At 44.9% G+C, this 26,805-nt stretch overlaps 1 protein-coding gene across 1 annotated transcript in view; it reads left to right on the forward strand.

Moving 5' to 3' along the window:
- The window catches only part of LMCD1 (LIM and cysteine rich domains 1), a 58,477-nt gene extending 45,038 nt beyond the window's left edge, over positions 1 to 13,439 (forward strand). Inside the window, exons 5-6 of the mRNA XM_090284098.1 lie at positions 10,845 to 11,060; positions 12,775 to 13,439. Coding sequence (XP_090140224.1) covers positions 10,845 to 11,060; positions 12,775 to 12,933 — 375 coding nt within the window. The 3' untranslated portion in view covers positions 12,934 to 13,439. The remainder of the gene's footprint in view (positions 1 to 10,844; positions 11,061 to 12,774) is intronic.
- The last annotated feature ends 13,366 nt before the right edge of the window (positions 13,440 to 26,805 follow it).

Genomic DNA, 26,805 nt, shown 5'->3' on the forward strand with positions numbered 1-26,805 from the left:
CCATAGACTGTGTGTCCCCAACAATGCCACGTGTAGGTGTGGACATGGGCTGCCCTCCCTGAACGGCTCTGCTTTACCCGTCAGTGGCCACATTACGTGAACATGGGTTCTGGCCATCCTGGGTGCTGCACTCCCCTTGTTTCTCATGTTAGGGCGTTGCAGGACAGTTACCAATGCCAAGAATCAGGTACAAGTTCTGATTTTTGCTCCCCTGGTGAGGGCAATGAGCTTTACTTGAAGTGCTCAGGGCATTCAGCTTAAGAACCTGCATGTGAGAAGAAAATTGTAGGACTCAGTCTGACATCCCAGATCCAAACAGAGTTTTATGGGAAAAGATGGAGGCAAAAAGAGAGGCACGTGAAATGATGATACTAGAACTATATCAGTCACATATTGCTGTTTATCACCCTAATATTGATCACTATTACCGTCGCTAGCAGCTACAGTTTAGTGGGCATTGATGTGAACCAAGGGCAGCGCTAAGCACTGCAGTGTCTAATTTAAATCTCCCAGCCACCCAGGGACATGAAGAAAGGCTGTGGGATTCAAACTGACTCCTGACAGACCCCAAGTCCATCTTTCCTGTTTCCCAAGGCTCCTGCCTTAGAAAGCTAATGGGTATTGTGCTACAGAAAAGTCATGTGGCCATGTAAGTTTGGGAGGCATTACACTGAGCAAAACTAAATGGTCTTCTTTACAGCACGACTTCTCAGAGCTTTCATAGGCTAACGCAGTGGTTCGCAAACTAAAATCGCCTAGCAAGCTTGTTTAAGTTTGGAGGGCTGGATCCCACCCCAGCGTTGCCTACTTAGTAATGGGTCCCCAGGTTGATTCTGATGCAATATGGGGGTTACACTTTGAAAACCACTGCTAAAGCATATTAAAAATGACCTTACATATAAGCTCAGCGATTTGGTCTATGGTGAGGGTCCAGAAGACAATAACCCAGGCACCTCCTGGATTTATTTGGCCTCTGCCCAACTTGCAGAATGCTGCACAACACTCTTGCATTCTTTAAGTTGTCCATGGGAATTTCTGGAGGCATAGGCACAGAATCTAACACACTGCTTTATACCTGGCCCTGACCAGCCATGCCCTTGACCACACTACACTCCACCATCAGAGGCCACGAGCCCTCGCTTTTCTGTGCTGCAGCTCAGCTTGTCGCAGTCATGACATTCTTCAGAGACCTAGGGAGGAGGGGCTCAGACTATAGAGAGCAGGATCAAGCTGCAGAGACATCCCCCACAACCTTTCCACCAAAGTATCCTCAGAGGAAAAGGTTGTCTAGACCAGAGAAGTCTTATTGCCAAAAGCCTTTCCTGGCTCGCCCATGTGGAATTCCCACCCACGGGCTGAGCTGCGGGTGAAGCCAGAAAACAGAGGGCCAGCTAGGCTGCGGATGGGAGCTAGCCCGACCCATCCTAGTGGCCAGAACTGTCCAGTCACATGGATCTGAGGGTAGTTGGCAGATCTGCAGCTCACCCCCAGCTTTCAACCACCAGGCCTTCAGACAGGGCCCCCTGACGGGACAGGGTGGCCTAAAATTAGCCATGGCACATCTGAGAGTGAGCCCAGGGGCTGTGTCTGCCCACGCCAACCACAGGGCAGTCTTCTGAAAGTGTTACTATTACCAAGGGTAGGAGAGGTGGGGCACCATGGGTAGTACCTTCAGGGTAATCCCTCTACATGAAATAGCCCAGATACTTACTCACCCCTGTCCCTCCCAAAGCATGCCCTTTGAATCAGTGAGGCCAATTAAAAATCCAAAAATATTTAGCCTCCCTCTCTTGCCCTCACTTGCCCCACTGTGTGTGCAAATGTTCACTGCACAACAGGCCCACCTATCTCTTTGAATCCCCCTAACAACCAGCAAGAGAGGTTGGGGTTGCTGCACCCATTTCACAGATGTGGAGCCTGAGGCACGGAGGTTAGCGAGCCTGCTGATGAGGGGTGGGGCTTGGGTTCTGTCCCAGGTCCTGCTGCGCATCCCATCGTAGACCAGCAATGCAAGCAGCCTGTATTTAGGCCTCCTGGGGTGAGCAGCAGTGTTCGGAGTAACTCACAGCCCAGCCCAGTGGAGAATTTGGGGGCCTCTTATCTGCATGCCAAGAACAACAGAAGGACTTGCCTGCTCCACCCCAGTCCCAAGGGTTCCATGGCCAGGTAGCTGCCAATTCCAGCAACCTGGAGCCTTTCACACCAGAATGGGGAAGCCCCAGACTCACTTTCCCAACCCTCTGCTCCCCACCTCTCCCACCTGGATGGACCCTGTGGGTGCCTGCGCACCCTGCAGGCAATGACCTTACTGCTCTGATTGCCAACATCCCCACCAAACCATTGCCCTGCATTCACAGAGCTTACTGGATATTCTCTCAGAAATTGAATATACAGCGATTTCCTGGGCACGGTCACTTTGCCCAGGCATTTCCGCCCTTCCCTGTACCCCAAACTTGTAACTGAAGAAGGGGGAGAGAAAGCTAGAACATAACATTTAATGTGATCTCCACCCTCTAGTACTTATTATTCCTGCCACCCCTCCCTACGTCCCAGGCCCTTCCCCACACCACCCCTTTTTCAGGCCAAGCCATGCCAAAGAGAGTGATGAAGAGGAAGAGAATAGATTGAGAGAAGTGAAGGCCTTCCTTGAAGTTGTAAAAATTTGTTAATTTGGTCCAAATTAGTGTGGCCCCCACCCCCTGCTTCCCACAAGAATGCACAGAGGGGGCCCTGGAGTCCTGGGTCTCCGCCCTTCCACTGAGGTCTGCCTCTCAGATGGACACTCACAGCAGCTGGCGGCTCAGCCTAACTCCAGCCCTGAAAAGGGACATATTTGTGGGCAAAGAACTTTCAAATCATTGTCCAAGCAGATGTTTGGCTTGCGGGCTTGGCAGGATGGCTTGCCTGCCAGCCCCTATCTGGGAATTTGAAACCACCGCGCCACCCCCCACCTTGTGCCCATCTGAGCTGGAGGACAGGAGGGAAAGAGGCCCAGAGAAGCAGCCCTGGAAATCAATCACCATGGTTACCAGCCTTCTCAACATCTGCCTCCCTCCTTTACAGTGGAAATATTTTAATAACATTAAAGGGTTTTGTTTTTTCACAGAAAAGCCCCTGTATTCCACTTTTTATACTTGTAAATACTTTTCCATGTTGCCACATAGGCCTCACAAGCATTTTTGTTTCTTCTGAAGTCAACCGCGTAATATTCCATTGACTGAAACAGGGGCTGCCAAACTTTTTCAGTTAAAGGAAGAGTGAATGTTTTAGACTTTGTGGCCACACAGTCTCAGTCACAACCACTACCTCTGTCCTTGTAGCACTAACGCAGCCATAGACGGTATCTAAGCAGATGGCCATGGCTGTGTTCTGATAAACCTTCGTTTGCAGACACAGGTGGTGAGCTAGGGTTGGCCCACAGAAGTAGTTTTCTGACCCTGGAACTTGCAGCACCATGAAAAATAGCTTTAGCTTTTTATGAAATACTTTGGTTTTATCCGATTTTATGTTGCTATTATAGGTTAAAGGATGATGGGAATGAGGAGGAGGAGGAGGATGTCATCTACCATTCATTGACCACCTAGGTTGTGCCAGGCACTGAGCCAGAGGCTCCACATTAATCTTAGCATTAACTTATTTAATCCTAAGAATTATCCTATAAGGTATATTATCCCCATTTTTAAAGACTAAAACATTATAGGAAATTCTTAGCCAACTTAAACAGTGTTTTTAAACTTCAGGTCACAACCTGTCAGTGGACAGTAAATCAGTGTAGTGAATTACAACCGGAAGTTTATTTTGTTTTGTTTTTCTTTTTGTTTTTGTTCTAAATGAAGTGCTTTGGGGGTAGTAAATATTTTTCTGGTAACCTTTTATCTCGGGATGTGTATGTGTACAGGTGTTTCTGTATTACGTCAGGTCATCACATGTATTTCCTGCTCTGGGTCACAGACAAAAAACGAGAAAACATAGAGTTAAGGAAATTGTCTAGTCACCTAGCTGGTGAGCAGTTAAATCAGAACTGGAACTCAGGCCCAACCCAGACCCCAAAGAACAGGAAGTCCCGTTGCCAGAGCCCCCGGCTGGAGGCGCCACGCGAGGTGGCTGCCGAGGGGTGACTCACGTAAGGCTTTTCCCTCCTCAGCAGCACCATTTGTAGCAAGTCAGTCATTGCCCACCCGCTACACAGAGCGGGATTCGAGAACACCCCAGGGTGACATTCTCCTTTGCAAGTGTAGATTTATAAAGCCTTCGTGGTTCCATCTCCCCACCCCTGTCACCCAAATACCTGGTGAGGGAGATTCATTTAGAAACATCTCACATTTTACCTGGCGTGACAGAGAGCCCCATATTCAATAAGCTGCCCCAAGAGAGGAAGCATGAGGCAGAGTGGCTGGCAGTGACCTCCATGTATGAAGCTTTTCCCACAAGCCACTTGCTTCTGATGAGGGAAGTGAGGCTCAGAAAGGTAGGTGACTTGTCCAAGGGCTGACCAGTGAAGAAGCTGTGGTACAGACCTCATTTCCAGGGCCGTGACGCTAAGCATTGCACCAGCCTGCCTGTCCTGCACCGGAAGGAGCCCCTGGAAAAGGACAGTTGGGGGGGAACAGAACGCAACAGCCTCAGGATGCCAGAAATGACCCAGAGCCGGAAAAGAAAAGGGGGGAAGAAGAAAAGAAGAAACAATGACTCTGGGATGCATAAGGGTGCAAAGCAGGGATGGTGCATAATCACCATAAGAGGAAATGAGGAGATGCTATTTATAAATAAATTATTGAGTATTTGTATTGGAAAGAACCCAGTGCCTGAATTCAAGGCCCTTGTGTTAATATTTACTATATTGTAATGGTAAGGTTTTCACAAGGCACTGTGGGTTTAGACTGGGTAGGCCTTTGAATAAGAGCCTTGCAGAGAGACAGCAGGATGGGGACAGAACTCTGGCAGCACTGATGGAGAGATTATTGCTGTTTAGCGGGTTCTCCATATCTGCTGACCCCTCTCTGAAGGCCAGCATGGCTCGGCCCTTAGAGACAGTTCCTTGGCCGTGTAACTCTTGGCCACTGTCCTACATCTGCTATTGCCTAAAAAACTCTGTGTCCTGATTACTTCCATTTCAGAAGTCTTAAAAATTCCATGGACCCACATTGGATGTTCCTGTTAGCTAATGCTGCCTATCAAACCTCCCCAAGATGTAGTGGCTTAAAACAATAACTTCTGTTGTGCTCACAGATCAGCAGTTGGTCAGGGCTCAGTGGCGATAGCCGATCTCTGTCCCCAGGGCATCATTCGGAGCAGCTGGCAGGTGGGGACTGGAGTCTTCTGAAGCTCCTTGACTCCTGTGGCTGGCCTTGGTGCTGGGCAGATGCAAACAGCTGGGGCTGGGCCAGCAGTAGCTTCTGTGTGTTTTCCCCACATGGTTACCCCAGCCCAGAGTCCTCAGGACTTCATCCCTGCCTGCCCAGGAGCAGGGTGTGCATAGTGAGAGAGGGAACCCAGTGGGAGCTAGTGACTTCGTGACCTTCCACGGGATTCATCACATCCCCCGCCCCCATTTTCCAGGTGCAAGCCATTCACTAGTGGGAGGAGTGTCCAAGAATTTGCAACATCATTTTCACACACTGAGGGAACCCCAACCCTGCGGGGCCTTAGCATCTGAGGCAGCCCAATCTAAAATGTTCCTCAGCTTTCTCAAAGCAGGCGCTTTTACAAATTACAAAGGTCCAAAGTTCAGAATTTTCAAACTCTTTCATTTAGAGCCTTTTCATTAAGAATCTCTCGCCACTTGAACAGGGAGAAACATATGTGTTCTGCCTATGACAGGTTTGTGCCAGACATCCTCCCAGGAGGGAGAGATGCCGGGGGCAGGAGATAGTCTGCAAACTAAGCTTGTGGCAAATGTCGGAAAGATTCTCATGAATAAGCTCTCATTTTAGATAGTTGGGAGTCTGAGTAAGAACCAACTGATGTGCTAATGATAAATGTTTTTCTCTATGCCTTTTAACATAGCTGCGAAGGACTTCTGCTTGACCACACAGGCAAAGTGGCCTAAGAATGACCACACTGGGCTTTCTTAAAAATAGTCTAGAATTTAAGCATGTCAGGAATTCAACTTGGCTTTTGCGGTAACCAAATCAAATCGGCGATATCATTTTTGGTGAGTTTATTTATACGGTCATTTTTAAACACTCCATGACAGTGGTTCTCAAAGTGTGGACTCCTGACCACATCAGCATCTCTGAGAACTTGCAAATTTCTATGCCCCACGCCAGACCTACTGAATCAGACACTCTGGGACCGGGCCCCAGCTGTCTGTTTGAGCAAACCCTCTGGGGGGTGTGGGAGCAGACTGCAGTCTGAGAATCACTGTCTTAGACGGGGTGGAGTTGGAGAGGACCAGGCCAGCCAAGCCAGACACTGATTGTAGCTGAGTCTGGAGTAGTGAGTGATCAGACAATGAAACTCACACAACGCACTGCCAACCTGCATGCTAGCGGTGTTATGGAAAGGAACCCCAGGCCTCCAAACCAAATGCAGATCCTGCCTTTAATATGACTTGGTCATCTTGGGAAAGTGATTTAACTCCTCTGAGCCTTGGCTTTCTTATAATTTTTTTTTAGATACAGAAACATCAATTTGCTGTTTCACTTATTTAGGCATTCATTGGTACTTTAGGTATATACCCAGACCAGGGATCGAACCCACAACCTTGGCACATTAGGATGACACTCTAACCAACTGAGCTACCCAGCCAGGACCTCTTGGGTTTCTTATCTATAAGGAGAGCTGGGGTAGAGAATAACAGGAGATTTTAGCTAATTATTATTGAACCCTTATAAAGTCCATTAACTGTTATCTCATTTAATCATGCAATAACCCTATGATGTTGTTATTATTAGTAGAAGTATCCCCATTTGACAAGGTGAAAAAACTGAAGCACAGAGAGGTTGGGTAACTTGTCCAAGGTCACAAAGTTAGTCCCCCTCTCAACCATCCCCTGCAATTTAGAAATTGTAAACCTCAGTACCAAAGATTATAGAAGTATACATTTTGCAGAGGAAAGTGGGGCCAGGATCTTAGGACCCAAGCAGGCTAGGCATTCTGACTCTCAGTTGCCAGCCTGCCCCTGGTGGCTGGGGGCCCACCAGGTGACAGAACTGGGATAGTGTCAGATCTGTCATCTCAAAGAATGCACAGAAACAGCTCAGAGGCAGGAAGGAGAAAATTGGTTCCTGACGCATGTTGACAGGGCTCATTACCCAGACATCTTACTTTCATAAGTGGCAGTGGCGCTGTTTACTTGGAAGGGCTGACTACTGGCAGTAATGAGGCCGAGAGCTGGGGTGCTGGAGAAACAATGATGGAAGAGACATGTTTCATGCTAAGAAGCTGAGGCCAAGCTCGCGAGCGTGAATCTCCCCCACTTCCTCCGCTCTGCCACCACGATTGCCTCCCTACAGTACAAACCAAACACAGCACTCCTCGCCTCAAGAACAAGTAATGGCTTCCCATTACCTCCAGAGTGAATCCCAACCCATAGCCTGGGTTCAAAGCTACCCAAGATCACCCCCAAACTGCCTTTCTGGCCTCATATCCCCCATTTCCTTCTCTGGGTCACGGGGGCCTACTGATGCCCCAGGCCCACTCAGGTGCATGTGTCTGTCTCCCCTTCCCTACCTCTGGAAATGTGCCATTAGGAGCCCCACTGATGCATCATGGTGGTGCTCTACCTGGTGTCGTGGGTTGGCAGTAAGTCCCTCTGTAGGAGGGAAGGAGTAGAAATTTTGATCCGTGAAATTTAGAAAGCCAGATAAGCAGAAAACTCGCTTGGTACTCAGGCAGCTCTTGCCAAATAGTTTACACTTCCCAGCTATGCCAAAAGAGATGGTGAAAATAAATGAATGCTGATTCATCACTTACTTTTGGTTTAGACCCTCTGATGAGTACCAGGCACAGGGTTTTCACGCCACTCTTTCTTATGGGCATAACTGAAACCACAAATCTAGCACATTCTAAGGAACATCAGCAGGCATCCAGCATCAATTAACCAAACATATTCCTTCTCTAGACATCTATTCAACAACCACTGTGTTTGGGAACTAGTATCGGCACATGGACATTCTTTGTCATTTGGTCTTCTTTCCCCAACTTTCGCCATTTTAATTTTTAGTTCCTCTTTATATACAGGAGTATGTTATCAATAAGTACATAATTAAAGTATTTAACTTAAGAATACTTAAGTGTTTAGGCTTTTAACATGTGCCTCCTCATGTCTACACGGCAAAACAATAACTACTGCGATGGGGGCCTGACATGTAACAGTTCTCATCCAAAGCCAAGGCCAGCAAATATTTTCTGTAGAAGGCTAAGTGGTAAATATTTCAAGAGTTGTGAGCCAAGATCCAATCAATGATATCATGTAGGTACATTACGTAACAAGAAAGAAAAAAATTTTCCACAATTTTTTTTATTTTTGAAATTCAAAATTCAGTTGACCCTTCAACAACACAGTTTGAATTATTTGGATCTCGGGCAGTTTAAAAGTGTGTTATTCAAGGGTTAACTGTATTTTCGGTCCATGGATGGAAATCCGAATGTGCAGATGGTCATTTTAAGTTATATGCTGATTTTCTACTGCACAGAGTGCTGACGCCCTCAACCCCCACATCATTCAAGGATCAACTGTGTAATATTATAATTAAACTCAAGCTTTTGTAATACAGGTTGTATCAGTCAGTTTGGGAACTGGGAATACCACAGACCAGGTAACTTAAATAACAAATTGATTTTCTCACAGTTCTGGAGGCTGGACGTCCAAGATCAAGGTGTTGGCAGGGTTGGTTTCTGGTGAGAGTGCTCTTCCTGGATTTCAGATGGCTGCCTTCTCACTGTGTCTTACATAGCTTTTCCTCTGTCAATGCACAGGAAGGAAGAGAAAACTTGTTTAATCTCTGGTTTCTCCTCTTACAAGGATGCCAGTCCTGATGAGGGTCCCACCTTTACAACCTCATTTAACCTTAGTTACCTCCTTAAAGGCCTTGTCTCTAAATACATTCATATAGGTTTAGGGCTCCAACGTATTTATTTGGTGGAGACATAATTTAGTGCATAACACAGGTCTGCTAATGAGAAAAAATGGAATTATTTTTTGAGAAAACATTTCATTGAATTGGAATTCAAACATAACATCCATTCTTCTCTGATGGGTCCTCCAAGAACAGGCCATGGTTAGGTTTGGCCGCAGCCACAGTTTGCCAACACCTGATCAAAAGGCCACGTGGCATAGCAGAACGAACCTTAGCTTTGGGGCCAGTGTTCAAATCCCAGTTTTGTCTCCTATCAGCTGTACATTTTGCCATTTCTCAGGGGAAAATAATGATTGTTCTAAAAGGGAGATAACTCTAGAAGGGGAAATAACTCTCAGGTTTCTGTAAGGGGAATTAGTAATGAATGCAGGAGCCTGAGCACAGGGCTGGCCACAGACCTGCTCTGAGGAAATGACAGCCATCATTATCATCAGCGTTGGAGTTGTGAAGGGCAGGAGACAAGTCCAAAATGACTCAAAGGATTTTATGAATTGAGTATGTACTCTGGGTAGGATGTGATGAGGTTGGCAATTTACCTCTGTGGTTTTCCTCTCAGTTTAATGATAACATCACACAAATCCCAATTGAGGGATAGTCTACAAAATATCTGAGCAGCATTCCTCCAAACTGCTAAGGTCATCGAAAACAAGGGAAGTCTGGGAAACTGTCACAGCCAAGAGGTGCCTAAGGAGACCTGACAACTAAATGTAGCGTGGTGTCCTGGGTGGGATCCTGAAACAGTAAAAGAACATTAGGTGAAATCGAAGAATATCTTAATGAAATTTGCATTTTAGTTAATAACAACATATCCATGTTATTAATTAATCATGACAAATATACCACATTAATGTAAGATGTTAAGAACAAAGAAAACTGAGTGTGGGGTATATGAGAATTCTCTGTACGATCTTCACAATTTTTCTGTAAATCTAAAACTGTTCTAAAAGTTAAAGTTTGTTGCAAAATAATCATACACAGGTAAAAATCCATTGAAACTACAAGGTGAACCCGTGGGTTCTTGTAACAAGGATGAAAGGTTGATTGGTATGTTTCAAATTCCTAACTTTCAAATTAACCTTCTTTCAGGGAACTACCACTTGAATTTTGATGAAGAATAACAGAAAACTATACACAGTATCCTGGAAAGTCGATTAAAATTCTCCTCCCTTTTCCAGCTTCATATTAGTGTGAGGCCAGATTTTTTTCATATATTTCAAAAAAACAACATTATGCAAAAGATGAAAAGTGAAAGCAGTTACAAGAGCCCAGAGGCCCTCTTTTGAGCCAGTCAGTAAAGAAATTTGCAAAAATGTAAAACAATGCAACTCTTCTCACTAAATTTTTCTGTTTTGGAAAATAGAATTATTTTTTAATTGCAAATAGTTATGTTAATGTATTGGTTTATTTTTCAAATGAATTAATAAATATTTAATTTCTTTTCTCAGTTAAAATTGTTCTTATGGCAAATATCAATAGCTATTACCCACCCACATGAACAAAAAGTCTTAATACTGTTTTTAAAACTGTCATGAGAACAGAATGCTTGAGAACCACTGTGCTGAACAAGTACTTTATTTAGTCCTCACAACAACCTACTAAGTAGGCAGTATTATCCCACTTTGCACATGAGAACACTGAGGAACTGAGACAGATAGTATTCAAGGTCACCCAGAAAGTAGAGACTGGAATTGAAACTCAAACCTGCATCACTTGGCTCTCCTGATGACCTTGTGTCTTTGGGGTCCTCCCCCACCCCTCTAGGTGTGTGAGCTCTGCAAGGGAGTAGCACCTGCTGACAGCCCTGTGATCTACGCGGACAGGGCCAGCTACAACAAGCAGTGGCATCCTGCCTGCTTCGTGTGCATCAAGTGCTCCGAGCCGCTGGTGGACCTCATCTACTTCTGGAAGGACGGTGCGCCCTGGTGTGGCCGCCACTACTGCGAGAGCATCCGGCCCCGGTGCTCCGGCTGTGATGAGGTGATTGTCAGAGGGGCTGGGCGGGGGGTGGGCACCCCCACTACTGTGGGAGAGGACCCAGAGGCCAAGGGGAGTGTGGCATCATTGATGATGTGATCCACAGATAGGAAAACTGAGGCTCAGGTCGCACTTCATGCTCTCGACCTGTTTTCGCATCTGCAAAATAGGATTGTTGTGATGGGTCAGACAGAGTGCCTGTCCAGTCTTGTCCTTAGCACTTAGGAAGTGCTCAGAAGAACATCACAGGGGGTATAACAAGAGGCAGGGACCTGGTTCCACATCTATTAGTTGTGTGGTCATGCAACTGCTTGCCTCAGTTTTCTTACTTTTCAAATGGGAAGGATAACAGTGTCCATCCCATGGGGTTACTGTGAAGATGAATGAGATGCTGAATGAAAATGCTGGGCATGGGCCTGCCCAAGTGACTAATAAGTGGGAGCTGCTGTTGGACTTAGGATAATGTAATATAATATGACATGATAATACAACATTAACATATTATAATGCAATACACTAAATGCAGCACAATACAGTTGTTAGAGATGCTATGAAAGGGGTTCAGGTTTCCAATATGATTTAAGGCTAGAGGAACTCTCAGATATATTAATAATGACAATAATAATTGTGATAATAATAAGTATGGTCTGCATGCCTTTGGTGGTGGGAAACCCACTGCCTTCATCTTTGGCACATATGAGGGTCTTCTTCATTCTGAGCCAATATCTGGCTCCTACCACCTTCCACAGTTGGTCTTCATTACAAGTTAAGGCCTCTTCACTAGTAAGTCTGCCATCAAGCGACATTTGGAAAGGAAAAGGACGGTCAGCAGGCCTGCACCACAGCCTCCCTTTTGTGAGGAAAACAGTGTGTTCACTGTAACAACACTCTACCCTTTCTTAAGGGCTTCCGATGGGTCAGTAATTTGCTACATACTTTATGTGTGATGTGCCATTTATATCTCACAGCCGCCCTTTAGGGGGAGACAATCATTATATCCATATTACATGTGAGAAAGGGCAGCTCAGAGAGGTCAATGGTAATCCCAGCATTGACTTCGTGTCCAACCGCATTCCAAGCACTTCTTATGTGGTAGCTCATGCAGCACTCATAAAATCCCATGGGATGGGCAGTATTTACCTCCCTGTTCTACAGATGTGGAAACTAAGGCACAAGGAGATAAGCAATTTGCCCCAAGTCACAAAGCTAAGTGTTTAAGTGCCACTTGATACCCGGTTCCTGTGTGACCCCAACCTCCAAAGGCACATTTAACCATTGTGCTATCGTGCCCTTTCTGAGCCTCGGATTCCTCACCATATAGATAAATATCCCAAAGTGTCACTTTCTTCTGAGCCCGAGTGGCCTACATGCTCTAGCTCTTGAAGACTGGCCACGGGCCGCTTCACTGTCCTTAGGCTGTCCTCACCAGGGTATCTAATATTGTCTCAGAACAGAACTGGGCTTAGCAATTGACCCAGAGTGTCCCAGAGCCTAGATGAGTAAAACCTGCTGATGGTGGAGGACTTTTCTTTCCATCCAAGCTAAGATGCAATCGTGACCTTCACCAAATGCTGTCCTTAGTGCCTCAGCTTAATGTCAGATTTCTCCACTGAGGTATTTAAAGGTCAATATAAATAGGATAGGATGAACCACCATCCTACACTTGCTCTCACTACACTGTCTCTACTAGGTTCATTTCTTCTGCTCTCCTCTCCAGATAATATTCTCAGAGGACTACCAGCGTGTGGAAGACCTGGCCTGGCACCGAAAGCACTTTGTCTGTGAGGGCTGCGAGCAGCAGCTGAGCGGCCGGGCATACATCGTCTCCAAGGGTCAGCTTCTGTGCCCAACTTGCAGCAAGTCCAAACGCTCCTGAAGGGCTGCCTGTCCATGGCCAGAATCCATAGGCGCCCCCTGAGAAGAAAAGCCAGGTGTGCTGAGGCCATCCTACAGGTCTGGTGTGACAGCCAGCAAGCAACAAAAACAGTGATAATTTTTTTCAGTAAGAATATATATACACATATATTCTAGGTGGGTGGTGGTGGATCCTTGAGGGTCAATAGTTTCAAACCCAGAAACGTTCTGAGATGTCTTAAGGATGGAATTATTTTGTTTTTGTTGCTGTTGTTTCCCACCTACCAACTAAAGACCCATTTGGCATCCTGCAAGAGATGCCAAGGAGGAGTTTCCCAGAATGCAGTTCTAAGTGATGGACTCATGTAGCTGTAGAATGTGCGTGCTTTTCCATGAGCCTGGGAGCTCCCCAGGAGCAGGGTGGTTTCCCAATGATCGTTTGTTGCCTCCTTTCAAATGGAATTTGAATTTTAAATAAAAACTTTTTTTGGCATGACAAAGATATCAATAAACATTTTATGCAGTCCACACATGGCCTTATCTAATTACTTACACCAAGGCAGTGATTTTGTGGCACCCATTTAGCCCCATAACCCTGAGTGCCAGTGCTGGCAAAAGGCATTATAAACACTGGTGTGCCTCTTCACCAATGGGTCTCACCAGATTTCTCTGGAGAATGGAGGTCCTTGGAGCAGAATCCCCACCCCAGTTCCAGGTTTCCCCAGATCACTGATGGAACGTGCATGTTATAGTTCATAGTATACCAAAAAGCAGCCTCCTGGGAACTGATGAGCTGCTTGAAGAGAAGGGACCAGACTCAGCTGCCCTCAGAGCCCAAGAAGGTACTGAGTGAACCCTTCTGGGAGTAAGACCAGGTAAAAGGTTGGGGAGCCACCAAACAGAGCCACATGAGACATGGTGACTAGTGTGGACAAACCTTAAATACTATTTTTTGTGTGTGTGCGTGTGAGAAATCTGTCCATTTTTAAATGTTGCCAACTGAACATTGAATGACCCAAGTAGAGTAGATCCTGGGACAAGATTTTCTCTTTTTATGGCCTCTAAGCATTTGCAGCCCCCAAGTTAGTTTACTTTCCACAACTTCTAAGAAATGACATCTTTTTCTACTGCAGATATAAAGACAAAAAAGACATGAGTCCTAGGAACTCACAGTCCTGCCTCCAGTGACCTTTCTTTCTTAAAGTTCCCATCTGTTGCCAAGTCTCTTGAATTTTATCACGCAAATTTTGCTGTTATCATCTCTTATCTGCCGTATCCTCATTCGTTTGTTACAAGTTTGACCAAGGCTACTGCAATATCCTTCTAAGGTGGTTTTCTGCTTCCACCTGCTCCATAGCCACACCCAGTTTCCCTGTCCATCTGTCTTAAACAGAAGCTGTGTGTCATCTTCCTCACCCTGCATGGCTCCCCATTGCCTCTCTGGTTAAGAACCAAGTTCTCACCCTGGCATTTGAGTCCTCCCAAAAGTTGGCTTAACTGTATTTCTGGCCTTATGACCACAATTTCTCTAGATTTCTATTTGTCTCTTTCTCCTAGACATTCGGAAACTCCCTTTGATCAAGCACACCTCACTATGCTTTTGCTAGCTCTGAGCTGGTTACCTGAAGACCAACTCCTTCTGCTGAAAATCTACCTGTCCTAGAAGGTGCTTCTCAAGCATAACCTGCTTCTCAATCCATTCCCAGAAACATCAATGGAATATTCACTCATTCACTCACTCATTCATTCATTCATTCTCCACATTTTCACTGAGTACTACAGAGTTCCAATTCCCATGCTAACTACAGAGATATAACACTCAAAAAAAGAACACTGCCCCCCAGATTTTACAGTCTAGGGGGGAGATGAGCTCTAGGCAGACTCCCACAGTCAATGTAAAATCACAGCTACTATGGATGCTTTAAAGAGGAGGTACATGTTGCTATAAAGTATATGAAAGATATTGGACCTAGTCGGAGATGTCAGATGTGCTCCTGGGAAATTGACTCTTAGAACGAATAATTAAAGAGTGAGTACACCTGACTAGGCAAAGAGGAAAAGGACAGTGGTAAAGATGGATATGGGGATGGTATGTGCAAAGGCCCTGGAGCTAAAGCAGCAACAGTTTATTCAACACCTATTAACTGGTGTTAGAGATACAGCAGTGACCATGGCTTATACATGGGACTGAAAGAAGACTGTTATAGCAGGAGCACAAAGAGTGGGCATTAGATTAGTACTGAGGCCTTAGAGGTACTCCAGCTTTGTGGGCAACAGAAAAGACTAGTCTTTGTTCTAGAAACAATGGGGAGCCTTCAGTGAGTTTTAAGTGGGGGTTGGTGACAGCTAGACAGGGAGATTGTCGAATATATGATCTTTCCTCTGCTGAAACCCCAGCATGGTGCCTAACTGAATTGTCCACAGCATTGTGGGTGGGAGTGATGGATGACCCATAACAGATGCCATGGAGCCCACCCAGAGCATGTTCCTGCCTTCCCCTGTCTACTGACAGGCCACTTTGCATTTGGAACCACTGAATCCTCGCTGACACTCCCCTCCCCTGCTTGGTCACTTGGTACAGTCCTTTCTCTTCCACCATCTCTTTCCCTTTCCCTCCATCCCCAAGGAGGTTGTATTTCTCCTTGAACATTTCCTTCCTGCCTGACAGCAGTTCCTTACTGAGTCTCCCTGCCAAGAACTCAGCCTCTGCACACACAGTACAGGTGAAGTGCTCAGAAACACCGCCTAATTATGGACTTCCTTCGCAGAACACTCAGGGGCTCCCTATTGCACACACACAAGTTGAAACTTCTTAGCCTTGCAATTAAGCTTCTTAATTTCCCTGGCCCCAACCCACCTTGCTTCCTGCTCCCCTTTCAGAAGCTAAATGAGCAGCTTGCAGGTCCCTGTATGCACCCTGTGCCTTCCCTACCTCTGCGCCATTGCTCAGGCTGTTCCCTTCTTCCCAGGTTCCCCACACTGTGCTCAACTGCTGCGTCTTCCATGGGGCTACCACAGCTGACTGGGATTCTGTACCAGAACTGGAAGGACAAATGCTTTAAAATATTACAGTGTTAACTAGTACATGATTCATTGTGTCAGCAAGAAAAGCGGTCACCATTTCCATCACTTGCATTCTCTAGCAACGTTTCCCTGGCCTGGCCTGGCCTTCCCCTCAGGGTGTTTTAGGTTTGTCTGTGCCATCACAATACCTCAGGCTCACAGCGATCATCGCACTGATTCTACTGTGTGATAGCTATTAGTTCGTGAATGGCTCCCCTGTGAACTTCTTGAGAGGACAGACTCATCTTTGCCTCTCCAGTCCTTCGTACAAGCCCTAGCAGCTAAATGGAAGAACAAACAGCCTAGGACTCTTGCTTGATTCACTGTTGCTGATGGCTCTGCATTCCAAAGTGGCCTGTGCCAAATATAAAAACTGCAGACTGAAGCAGACCCTGTTGGCCACCTACACGTTGCCATTCTCCACACCTACTTCCTCTTCCCAGTGGGAAGATTCTACTTCTCATTATATAAACTCACTTTCCCAGCCTCCTTTGCAGCTGGAGAAAGGGCATGTGACCCAATTCCGGCCAAGGGGGCTTCTCCATCGGGGACTGCTTAAAAAAGTGTCCTTCATTAATGGAATAAGCTGTTCTGAAGGAAATAGGCCTGCTTTCTTTCTTCTTTTGGTGTAATTTTAAACTTATCAAATGTATGAGAACAAAGAACTCCGTTTGAACCATCTGAGGGTGTGGCTGTCACAATGCCCCATCCCACTCCTGAATATTTTAGTGTGTAACTCCTATAAACAAGAACATTCTCCTACATCACCACAAACAACCATCAAAATCAGCAATTAATATTCTATCAGCGAACCTTTAGATACAACTCAGACATTACCAATGGTCCCAATAAGGTCCGAATAAGGTCTTTTATAACAAAAAGGTACAGTCCAGGATCATGTGCTTCACTTAGTTATCTTGCCTCTTTAGTCTTCCGTAATTTGGAAGCGCTTCTCGTCCCTTCTTTGACACTTATGATCTTGACATCTTAGAATATTAAAGGTCACTTATTGAGTAGAATTTCCATCAAATTGGGTTTGTCTGACATTCTCTCATAATTAAATTTAGGTCACGCATTTTTGGCAGGAATGTCATGGAAGTGGTGCTGTTTTCATTGCAACCTATCAGATCATCAAAGATTTTTATTTGTTTCATAGTATCGATATTAATTTTAAATACTTGATCGTGCTAGATTTTTCCAGTGTCAAGTTCCTCTTTTTCTCTTTGTATTTAATGAGCATTTGGGGGAAGGTAGTTTGAGGCTATGTTAATACCCTGTTCCTCATAAAAATCCCACCCACTGGTTTTTAGTATACATTGATGCTTCTTGACTGAATTAATGATTACTATAATAACTGCCAAATGTTGATTTCTCTAATTGAATCACTCCTTCAATGTTTATTACTTAGCATTTTAATATAAGGAAAAGCTCTATCTTCTCCATATCTATTTGTTCATTTATTTGTTGCAGTTTGCAGCTACAGATTTCTATTTTATCAAATTGTTTATTATCTGTTACTATCATTACCAATTTTGATGTTCAAATTGTGCCAAATTTGACCAAAGAAAGCTCCATCAAGCTAGCTATGTCCTTTGGACATGTCCCCCTCATTCTTTAAATACAATTTTACATTCTGTCACAATAAGAAGTTCTCAGCTCATCTTGTATTTTCTTTACCCCGGCTTTGGAATCAGCCATTTCTCAAGGAGTTCCCTCTTCTTCAGCTGGGTGATGTTGAGTGGAAACTCCTGGTGCCATCTTAGATCCTTCAGGAGACACGGGAACCAAGCCAATAACTGAGGACTGTGGAGCTGAGAGCAGAGGTCCCTGGTTATGTCACAGTGCCTGTGCACTCACCCCTGGGCTTCTTGTTACATGAGAATTATTTCCTTATTCTTTATACAGGGTGATACATTTCCATACTGTATATTTCCTCATCGAATGGTTTCTCATCAGTGGGGATCTTATGAATTGCAACCAAAAACAATGTGACTGATACCAAAGAAGTTTCACATTTCAATTTGGGTGAATCGCACATTTCTGAAGCCATTACACTCCCTACTTCTTTTGGGATTTTAATCAAGTCTGTCCCATAGGGGCACAAATAATAGTGACATGAGTACTTGACTCACTGGGTTATCAACTTTGGCTCCAAATATTTGGCTTCAAATATGAGAAAGTTACATGCAAGACAAGACTGCGATGGCATGTGTGCTGGCCACGTACATGTCTTGGCCTTTGACAAGCCAAGACTGGAGAGGATGCTGTTGGAGGAAGAAGTGTGCTTGCTCTTTTATCTCAGCTGCTATTCACATTCAGTCAGATTCTACTAGTTTGAGGAAAAATGATCTCTTTTATGATAATAAAACCTGCAGGCATCAGCCTGAAGTATTTCTTTGTTCTGAGTTTGGGACAATGTTGGTTCTTTAAAAACAGAAAAGATTTGGATTTGCAGACAGGAGAAATATTATCTGGGACTCTCTTGATACAAGTGAGAGAAATCTAATTCAAACCAGCTTAACCCCCCACCACCACCAAAAAAAAAAATAGAGGAATCCACGTTCTAGAATTTACTTTCTACTCAGAAAGTTCAAGAGAAGGGCCAGCTTCAAGAACAATGGGATCCAGTAGTTCAAATTATGAAGTTGAGAATCTGCTTCCTTTCTCCATCCCTCACCTGTTTTGCCCCAGTTGGCTTCATCCTCAGGTGGGCTCACCCAGATGGTAGCAGACAGGCCCACCAGCAGCAGTTAGAGGCACTTTTGCCCTTGGAGCCAGTGAGCCCAGTGAAAAGGAAGTGTCTCCATCTGGGACTTTCTGGGAATGACTGACTGGCTTTATCTTTTGACCAATTACTGTGCCTAGATGGCCGGGGTACTGTGATTGGCCTGGATCGCAGTGCCAACCAACCAACTACTGATGGGGAGGAGAAAGGATTTGAAAAGACAACCACATCCAAATCACATGAAATAGGCCTCTTGTGAAAAAAAGAGGCTTTGTTAGAGCTGGAGGCACCCAAGCAAAGCCTTCTGGGCAAAGTGGAGCTGGCTTAGTTCTCCAAAGAGAGGGAAGGTGAATAAAATACAGGAGCAAAGCCCAGGAAAGCAGCAGTCAGAGAAACTGGAAGAGAACTAGCACGAGGAACCTGAGGGACTAAGACTGTTCTGGGGTTGGAGAATGGAGCCTCCTGAGAGGCAGGGGAGGAGCTGCAGCAAAGAGCAAGGATAGAAGCCAAGTCACAAAGCTCATCTTGAAGTAATTATCATGCCACTAAAAATCTCATTTGTCTTGATATTTTTTTAATTACTGGCAAGAAAAAAAATGTTTTTAAAGGCCTAAATAAAATGGCATTCCCTAGAGAAAATGTCTGAAAGGTTTTATTGTGGCCTTTTCTGTTTAATTCTATGGAAAGTGATGGAGACTTACTAAACTGTTTTTATGGGAAAAGTTTAATAAATGTGAAGGATGTACTTCCATGAGTTCAAATATGGAAAGTTTTAAAATAGAAGAGTGACACAAGTAGCAAATGATCCCAATATGTTAGATTATGCAGGCTTCTGGCACAGATTCCAGTTTTTAATCAAATATATAAATTATGAAGTATTGTTGCATAAGATCGCCAGCCTTTGCCCTACAAGGAAATGGCTTGTGCTTTGGTTGACAGGCAAGCTCTGTGGAGTTCATCTTCAGCTGATAAGGGGAGAGGGAGCAGGAGCAGACAGGCAGGCCTCCTTGGCCAACACGAGGGACCATGTGGTGCCAAAGCTGGATGGAAGAACATGCTCCAGCCAAAGTTCCAGGCCAAGTAGGAAAGTGTTTGTCAGCTCAATGCATAGCCTGTGTGGTCCCCCTCTGCAGGGGAGGTGTCTGTGATTGCTTGGGCCAGAGCTTACAAACAATGAGCTTTTGGCCCATGTTCCCACCTAAAAGGCCACCCTTCGGCCACCTCTTCCAGGAAGCCCTTGCTGATTCCTCCAGATGCTCAGTTGCAACAGACTGACTGATTTGGCCTTGACCAGACCGTACTATGTCAGACTCTGTGATTTGTCTTCTGAACAATAGGCAACTCACTCACTAATTTATTTTTTTTATTTATTCATTTACCATGTATTTACTCAGCACCTACTATGCACTGTGCAAGGCATTGGAAACAATAGTGGACAAAGGAGACATGGTCCTGTCCTTGAGGAGTTACAATCTATCAGAGGAGAGCAAAAAGTAGCAGACAATTAACTAGTCAGACCTACTTGAATCTCAGCAGAATACCAGCTTGTGCTCCTGTTACAGAAACAGGGGTGTCCAAAAACCCCCAGAGTTTGCAGGCTGGGGGATGGGGAGAAGGAAGCAGCTTTCAGGATGCCTTCACATGCCTGAGGCTAGGGGCTAGTGTCTTTGTTATACAAAATGGCTTTAATACATCCAAGGCCTCAGGTAAATGGGAGGGGTCTTGGACCAGGGGATGGTATGGAAAAGGCACAAAGAGCCTGCATGAGGTTCTGTGAATGGTCAGAACTAGTTACCACACCCACTGCATCAGAGGATGCAGTCAGGAATTTAAAAATAAGTGGCAGACGTTTTAACTGAGGCTGACCATTTGAATTTAACTCGGGACAGGCTGACCATGCGGATTTAACGGGGTCTGACAGTGCAGTTTTAAGGAAGGGACGTACCTTGCTGCTTTGAAAAGGAACAGACTGACCATGTGGATTACAAAAGGGCTAACTATGCAGTTTACAAGGAGGCTGAGAATCCACGAGGTTCTAGATTAAAAGCCGGAGGACACCATAACACAGACGAGGTCTCCCCAATCAGGATTGAATGATTGGCAGCTGCTGGTAAAGCTGAACTGTGTTTAGAAAGTAGGGAAACAGTCTCTCTAACTTTTCTAAAACTAGCCTGGTTTGGTAAGGGGAGGCAAGGATATGTGTTTATGGTGTTTTAAGGAACATACAGCTTAACAGCAGAAATCCACAAATAATCTAAATCTATATAACTGTTAAATAAACAATTCTTTTTCTTTTCACTAAACTCCGGTATTTGTATTGAGAGTTATAATTTTGGCGGAGGGCAATCAGGCCCCTAACTAAAGAGCCCGTGGGTTCTGTTTCAATTGGAGCAGCCCTAGGGGTTCTGTAACACTCCTTCCCAAGACATCCCCCAACCTCCTCGCAAATAGGCTTCTACCAATCCTGGTCTTCCCACTTGCTCACCAGATAGATCCCACATGCATAGCAGTGCATGGACAGCGTGGGCTTTGGAGCTAGAGGCTTAGATTCTAATCCTGAATCTACCGTGTCACCTTAGATAAGCCATTTTACTCTGTCCCCCAGTTTCTCCATTGTAAAATGGGGGTAGTGACAATATTTACCTTACAGGATTGTTCTGAGGATTGAATGGGTTTATGCATGTTTAAAGATTTAGTACAGCTCCTGGCACATAGGAAGCGTTCAATAAGTACCACTTTTATCATTATTATTGTTGCTTGTATTACCAACAGTGGACCATGGAAGAAGATGGCTCAACTGCAATATCCTCTGCTCTTAGAAACAGTGATTTTTAAAAATGTGTGTGTGTTTTAAAGTCCATCAGTAAACTTCCTTTCCTTATTTCTAATCTCTGAGGCCTTCTACTAAATGCTCAAATATGACCTGCTCACTGAGAGAGACGTTCCAGCATCCTGATACACACTCACACACACACAGTTGTGAATGTGCTACCCTTGGCATGCAGATTATTCCAAGTGGAAAAAAAAAATCCAATAAATTCAAGAAGTTTTTTTTCCCCTTCATTTTTACCTGCCTAAAGGGATTCAGAGGAAAAATCTGCTTTAGGAAGGGAATCATAGCAACTCTCGGTAGCATATTTAAACTAAGTGTGGCAGCCAGGTAGGATCCAAGCAAGTCTATTTGTCACACTCCTCTCTGTGTCTCTTTGTTTCTGGGTGGCCAAGCGAGAAATTATTTACCACATGTTTTCTTTTTCTTAACTACCTGTGAATTACCTGCTTTCTCTTTGAATTTCCAGACTCCAGCCTCCCTCCCCTTGGTCCAGAATGGCATATAAGCCTAAATTGCTCAATATGTTCTCAGGTGCCATATTCCTGGGTAACCCCCATGTGTAGTTAGGGAATAAAATTGGTCATTTTCTCCTGTTAATGTATTACATATTAATTTGAATATTAGTCTGGCCAGAAGAACTTAGAAAGTTGGGACGAAAATTATTTTTCCACCCCCACAATACTGTTTCTGTACAGGTCTACCTGCCATTTCAAAGATAGGTCTTGCCTGCCTCATATTCCTGCCTTAACATGTATTAATAATGGTGAGTGGATCTGTTGACCCTCAGACTCATGATGGGTCCCACAAAGTCTTAAGAGAGTACCTGTGAGAAGGCTGGGGAGACATTATACTAATAAGAGTATATATTTTATATCTCACCTAGCTCACCCTAGGAGTAAAAACAGCTCAGAAATTGAAATCCCCAAAGGAAAGTAGAGACAAGCATTTGCTACTAACATCACACCAGGAAGGTGATATTCTAGAGAAGTGCTTCTCAAAGTAGTGTTTATTGTAAGAATCACTTGGGAAGCTTGTTAAAGCGGGGGTTCTGGTTCAGTGGGTCTGGGCTGGGGTCTGAGATCTGCATTTCTAACAAGCTCTGGGCATCAGTGCTGCTGATTTGAGGACCACACTTGGAACAGCAAGACAACAGCATGTTAAGAGTTGAAAAGGCTGGCTAGAGACCAGGTAATCCAACCTCTTGCCTGAGGAGTGGGGAAACTGTGGCCAGAGACTAGAGTAGATTTATCAGGGTCACACAGCAAGCTCAGTGTAGAGCCAAGACCACGACCCAGCTCACCTGACTTCTAAGCCAACATCCTTCCTGATCTGCTAACCAGGGGTGGGATTCCATCGCCCACAGGATCCAGGCAGTGAGATAAATGGATGAAGAAGGCCAGATGCCAACTCAGGGCCAAGCTGCTTGTATGCCTGCTTGTTACTTCACTTTAAAAATATCAACGAAACATACCTGTAGGCTAAGGTGGTCTGCAGGTAGCCAGATTGCATCCCCATAACCTAGACCAGGATTCAGCACAGTTTTTCTGTAAAGAGCCAGAGAGTAACTATTTTAGGCTTTTCAGGCCACGAGGCCTCTGAGGCAACTACTCAGCTCTGCTGCTGTAGAGGGAAAGCAGCCACAGACAGTATGCAAACAGATAAGCATGGCCGGGTTCCAATAAAACTTTATAAAATCAGGAGATGGGCCTGATCTGGCCAATGGGCAATACTTTGCTACCCCCTGCCTTAGCTGATTAGACACCTAGGGTAGGGGCGAGGGGGTGGGGAATGGTATCAATTTGTACAAACTGTGACTTATAACACAGTTAACTATCTTGTTTCCGCAGTTCCAAAGTACACAGTAAATAAAAACACTGCATTTCTAAAATGGCAATTCATCTTAGAATTACGATGTCCATTAAATGTGCTAGAGTTTCTCCCTCCAGCCCCTACAAAGTTGTTAGTTAAGGGGGTGGTATGGATGGTGTGCTAAAAGCCATGGATAAGGTGACATCAGATCAACTGGACACAACTCCTATAAAAAAAAAAAAAAAAAAAAAAAATCATCCTTGGAGAGGGAGCTGGTTTAAGGCACGGTGTTCTTTGGCTCCTGAGTTCATGACGTGACAGGGTATGACAAGCTGATTTTCTAACTCAGAGCAAGTAACACCTTTTCATCTAGGAGAAACTCATGGGTTGCTTTGGTAAATGGGCTATGGCTTCCCTTTAGAAGTTAATTGTCTCCTCCCACCTCCCATCACTCACTAAACACACACACACCCTCACTCTGCCCAAGTGCTTTCACACCATGTATGACCAGTGTAACTTCACTAAAGAAAGTCAATTTGGTAGTGGCTGAATTATCACAAATTCCATATTAATGTGTGGATCTGAGAGAAGGAGCCTTGATTGTACCTACCCACACATTTTTCTAAAAAAAGTATTTTTGTAAATCAGAGGTTGCTAAAATAGAGGCCTGGAAGAAAACGCCCAATATTCTAAAATGAAAACACCTTAAAAAAAATAACAACACAATAGTTTCAATGGCTGCAGTGAGGCTTCTGTGAACTAGTAAGAAGCTGAGTCATTCAAGTAAAAAAATACCAGGCAGCCTGCTGCAGAACTCAGGAGGCCAGCTCTTCTTGCAACTTATTTCTTCTTTCATATTCTGTCACAAGTGCCTTCTGGGGGATACTTGTGTTTGTTTTGGTTTGGGTTTTGTTCCACTGTCCATCTGCTAGGTAGAGTGAGGTATTTTGTCCTAACTGCCACTGCATGTTATTGTCTTACAATGGGATCACCTCCTGAGAACACACACGTGGCCCTTTTCATGGCTGTCGGTTTCATATAGAGAGTGAGCTGGGGACAATTTCACTCTGAAGTTAGGGCACTGTTCACCCTAGGAAACTTCTTGTAGCCCTAAGTTTAAAGGCGAACCCAGGCTCAGACAGAGGTTACATGACACAGTGTGGTGCCCTCCATGCTAGGACACTATCCAAGAGGAAAGGAGTAAAAAGAAGCAGAGCTCACGTGGCTCTTTCTGTTCCTTGTACTACAATATAATGCAGAATTAGAGCTACTTTCTCCAGTGATGGCTTTCTCCGAAAGGCTGAGTCAAAGGCAGGCGACTGGACAGGGGTTTCAATAGCTATTCTAAGGAGCATGTTAGAGATGCATGCGGCATCAGGCCTCATTTCTCTGGAGGAAGAGGAGGGGTTACCCTCCCCAGTGAATTTGGGGCCAGACACCTGGTTGCTCTCCCCTTCTCCAAACACTCTAACTGCAGTGTTGCCAGTAAAGTTTAGGAAGAGGAAAATGGCAAACACTACCTCCCAGCACCAAATGACCCATCAAAGGAGGCAACCCCAGTTGTTCCTTAGAGATGAACTTTCTGGGGATTCTAAAGACCACCAGGGCACCATCCTGGTGTTCTGCTCACTGCCCCCTCCTCCACTGCCTGCTCCCTGGGCACTGCTGGCACATGGCTGTAGGAAAGGAGAACAATTCTTTTTCCCTTTTCACATCTTAGGTTCGCTGGCTGGGGCTCATGAATCAAATTGATAGAAGATGGATTTAAAGAGGGGAAAACAACAGTTTTAATTATGTACCTCTATGTAATTAACAGTTCACAAAGAAAAATGCGGCTCAAGAAGGTGGCCGGATGAATGAGGCTTATAGACCACCTTAGTCTAAACACAGGAAAATGGGTTTGGGGACTTCTGTTGGGGGAAACAAGTTATGGGAACGTGACCAGGAAAAGTGAGGTAAACAAGGGTTGTTGAGTAGGGTTTGTTATGCAGACTCAAGTCTGAGTTTTCTTCATTGATCAGAGTTATTAGGAATCCTCTTCTTCCTATCACCAGTCAGGGAGACACCTTTATAAATAGAAATTTTCTCTTAAATGTGAATTTCCTTTTGTGCCCTCTTTTCACAGCTTTTCCTGCACCTATTGGTTCTCGGTGGCCTTTAGTTCACTTTGGAGTCAGGTATCCTGGTACCCTTCGTTAGCTTAGACTCTTTCTAGCCAGGGTCCTCTTTCAGCCACCACGGCTGCCTCTTTCTTCTTGGGGGTTCTAGCTGTGAAACTATGAATGAAAAAGGGGCCATATATTAAAACTTGACAATTTCAGGGGGCCCATGTGGCAGGTCTTACAAAAGTAACCACACAGGATGGTCTGGTCATAAATCCCTACCTGGCCGAGCTTTACCTTGAGTGAGCTCTGTCCATTGTTCTTATGCATCTAGGAAGATGTGCCTTAGAAATTTCAGCGACATTTTCTAGGCTCCTCACAGGCACAAGACCACAGACACCCTCGTTGTTATCTTGTCCCCTGAATACCACCACTGTGTGCTGTGAATGTTAGTTATTAACTACCCTGTACCCACACATGCTAGAAGTGAAAGCCATCACTCAAACTCTGGCCAAGCAACTCATGAAAATGAATAAAAAGAGACCTAAGGGAAATTTTTCCACATTTGTTTTCCTGAACTAACCAATTTGTTAGAACAATATTTTGGCTCTGGAGCTGCTGGTTGCTGGACCAGAATTCAGGATCTTCTATGAAGGGGACTGGGGCCACTCTCCCACCCAAGATGCTGATGGCAGGAAGGCAACCGGCATTGAAAGGTGCCTGAAGCTAACACAGGAGAGGCTCATTCTGTCTGATATCAGGAGACGTGGGTCCGATACATGAAACTGCATTGTAGCTCATGGCCTCACTTACTGGGGAGCCCTTGCTCAGTCCTGTTTCCCCCCAGAACTGACAGACCTCATAGCACTTGAGGGAAAATCTCAAAAACAACTGTGTGTGTTTCCTTGACCACACTACATAAGTCACTAGATGTGCAGCATGAAGCGGAGGAAAATGAGGTTGGGGGAAATGTCAGGACAGTTCAAATAAGCAGTGTTATTATCCATAATACAGCCTAGAAAGTGTGGCTATGGGACCCTACCATGAGTCCATGTTTTACCTATGTGGAAGTAGGTATTATTAATCTTCTTTTTGCAAATACAGAAACTGTCTCTGGGAGGTTATAGGACAAGCCCTGGACAACTTGGCTGCCAGTTGGCAATCCAGGATAGGTGTCACTACACTTCACAGATGGAGAAATGTGTGGCAGGAAACTGAGGCCCTAAGAAAAATGTGACTCACTCAAGACCACAGGGCTAGGAGGTAGCAGATCTGGGACTGAAACCCAGTTTGCCTGGTGCCTGCTCATATGATCTTTCTACTCCTCTTTCAGAATGGTGGCTTAACCAAAAGAGTTCATCA

This window comes from Furipterus horrens, unplaced genomic scaffold (assembly GCF_987537825.1).
Source record: "Furipterus horrens unplaced genomic scaffold, mFurHor1.1.pri manual_scaffold_7, whole genome shotgun sequence".
Classification (NCBI taxonomy): domain Eukaryota; kingdom Metazoa; phylum Chordata; class Mammalia; order Chiroptera; family Furipteridae; genus Furipterus; species Furipterus horrens.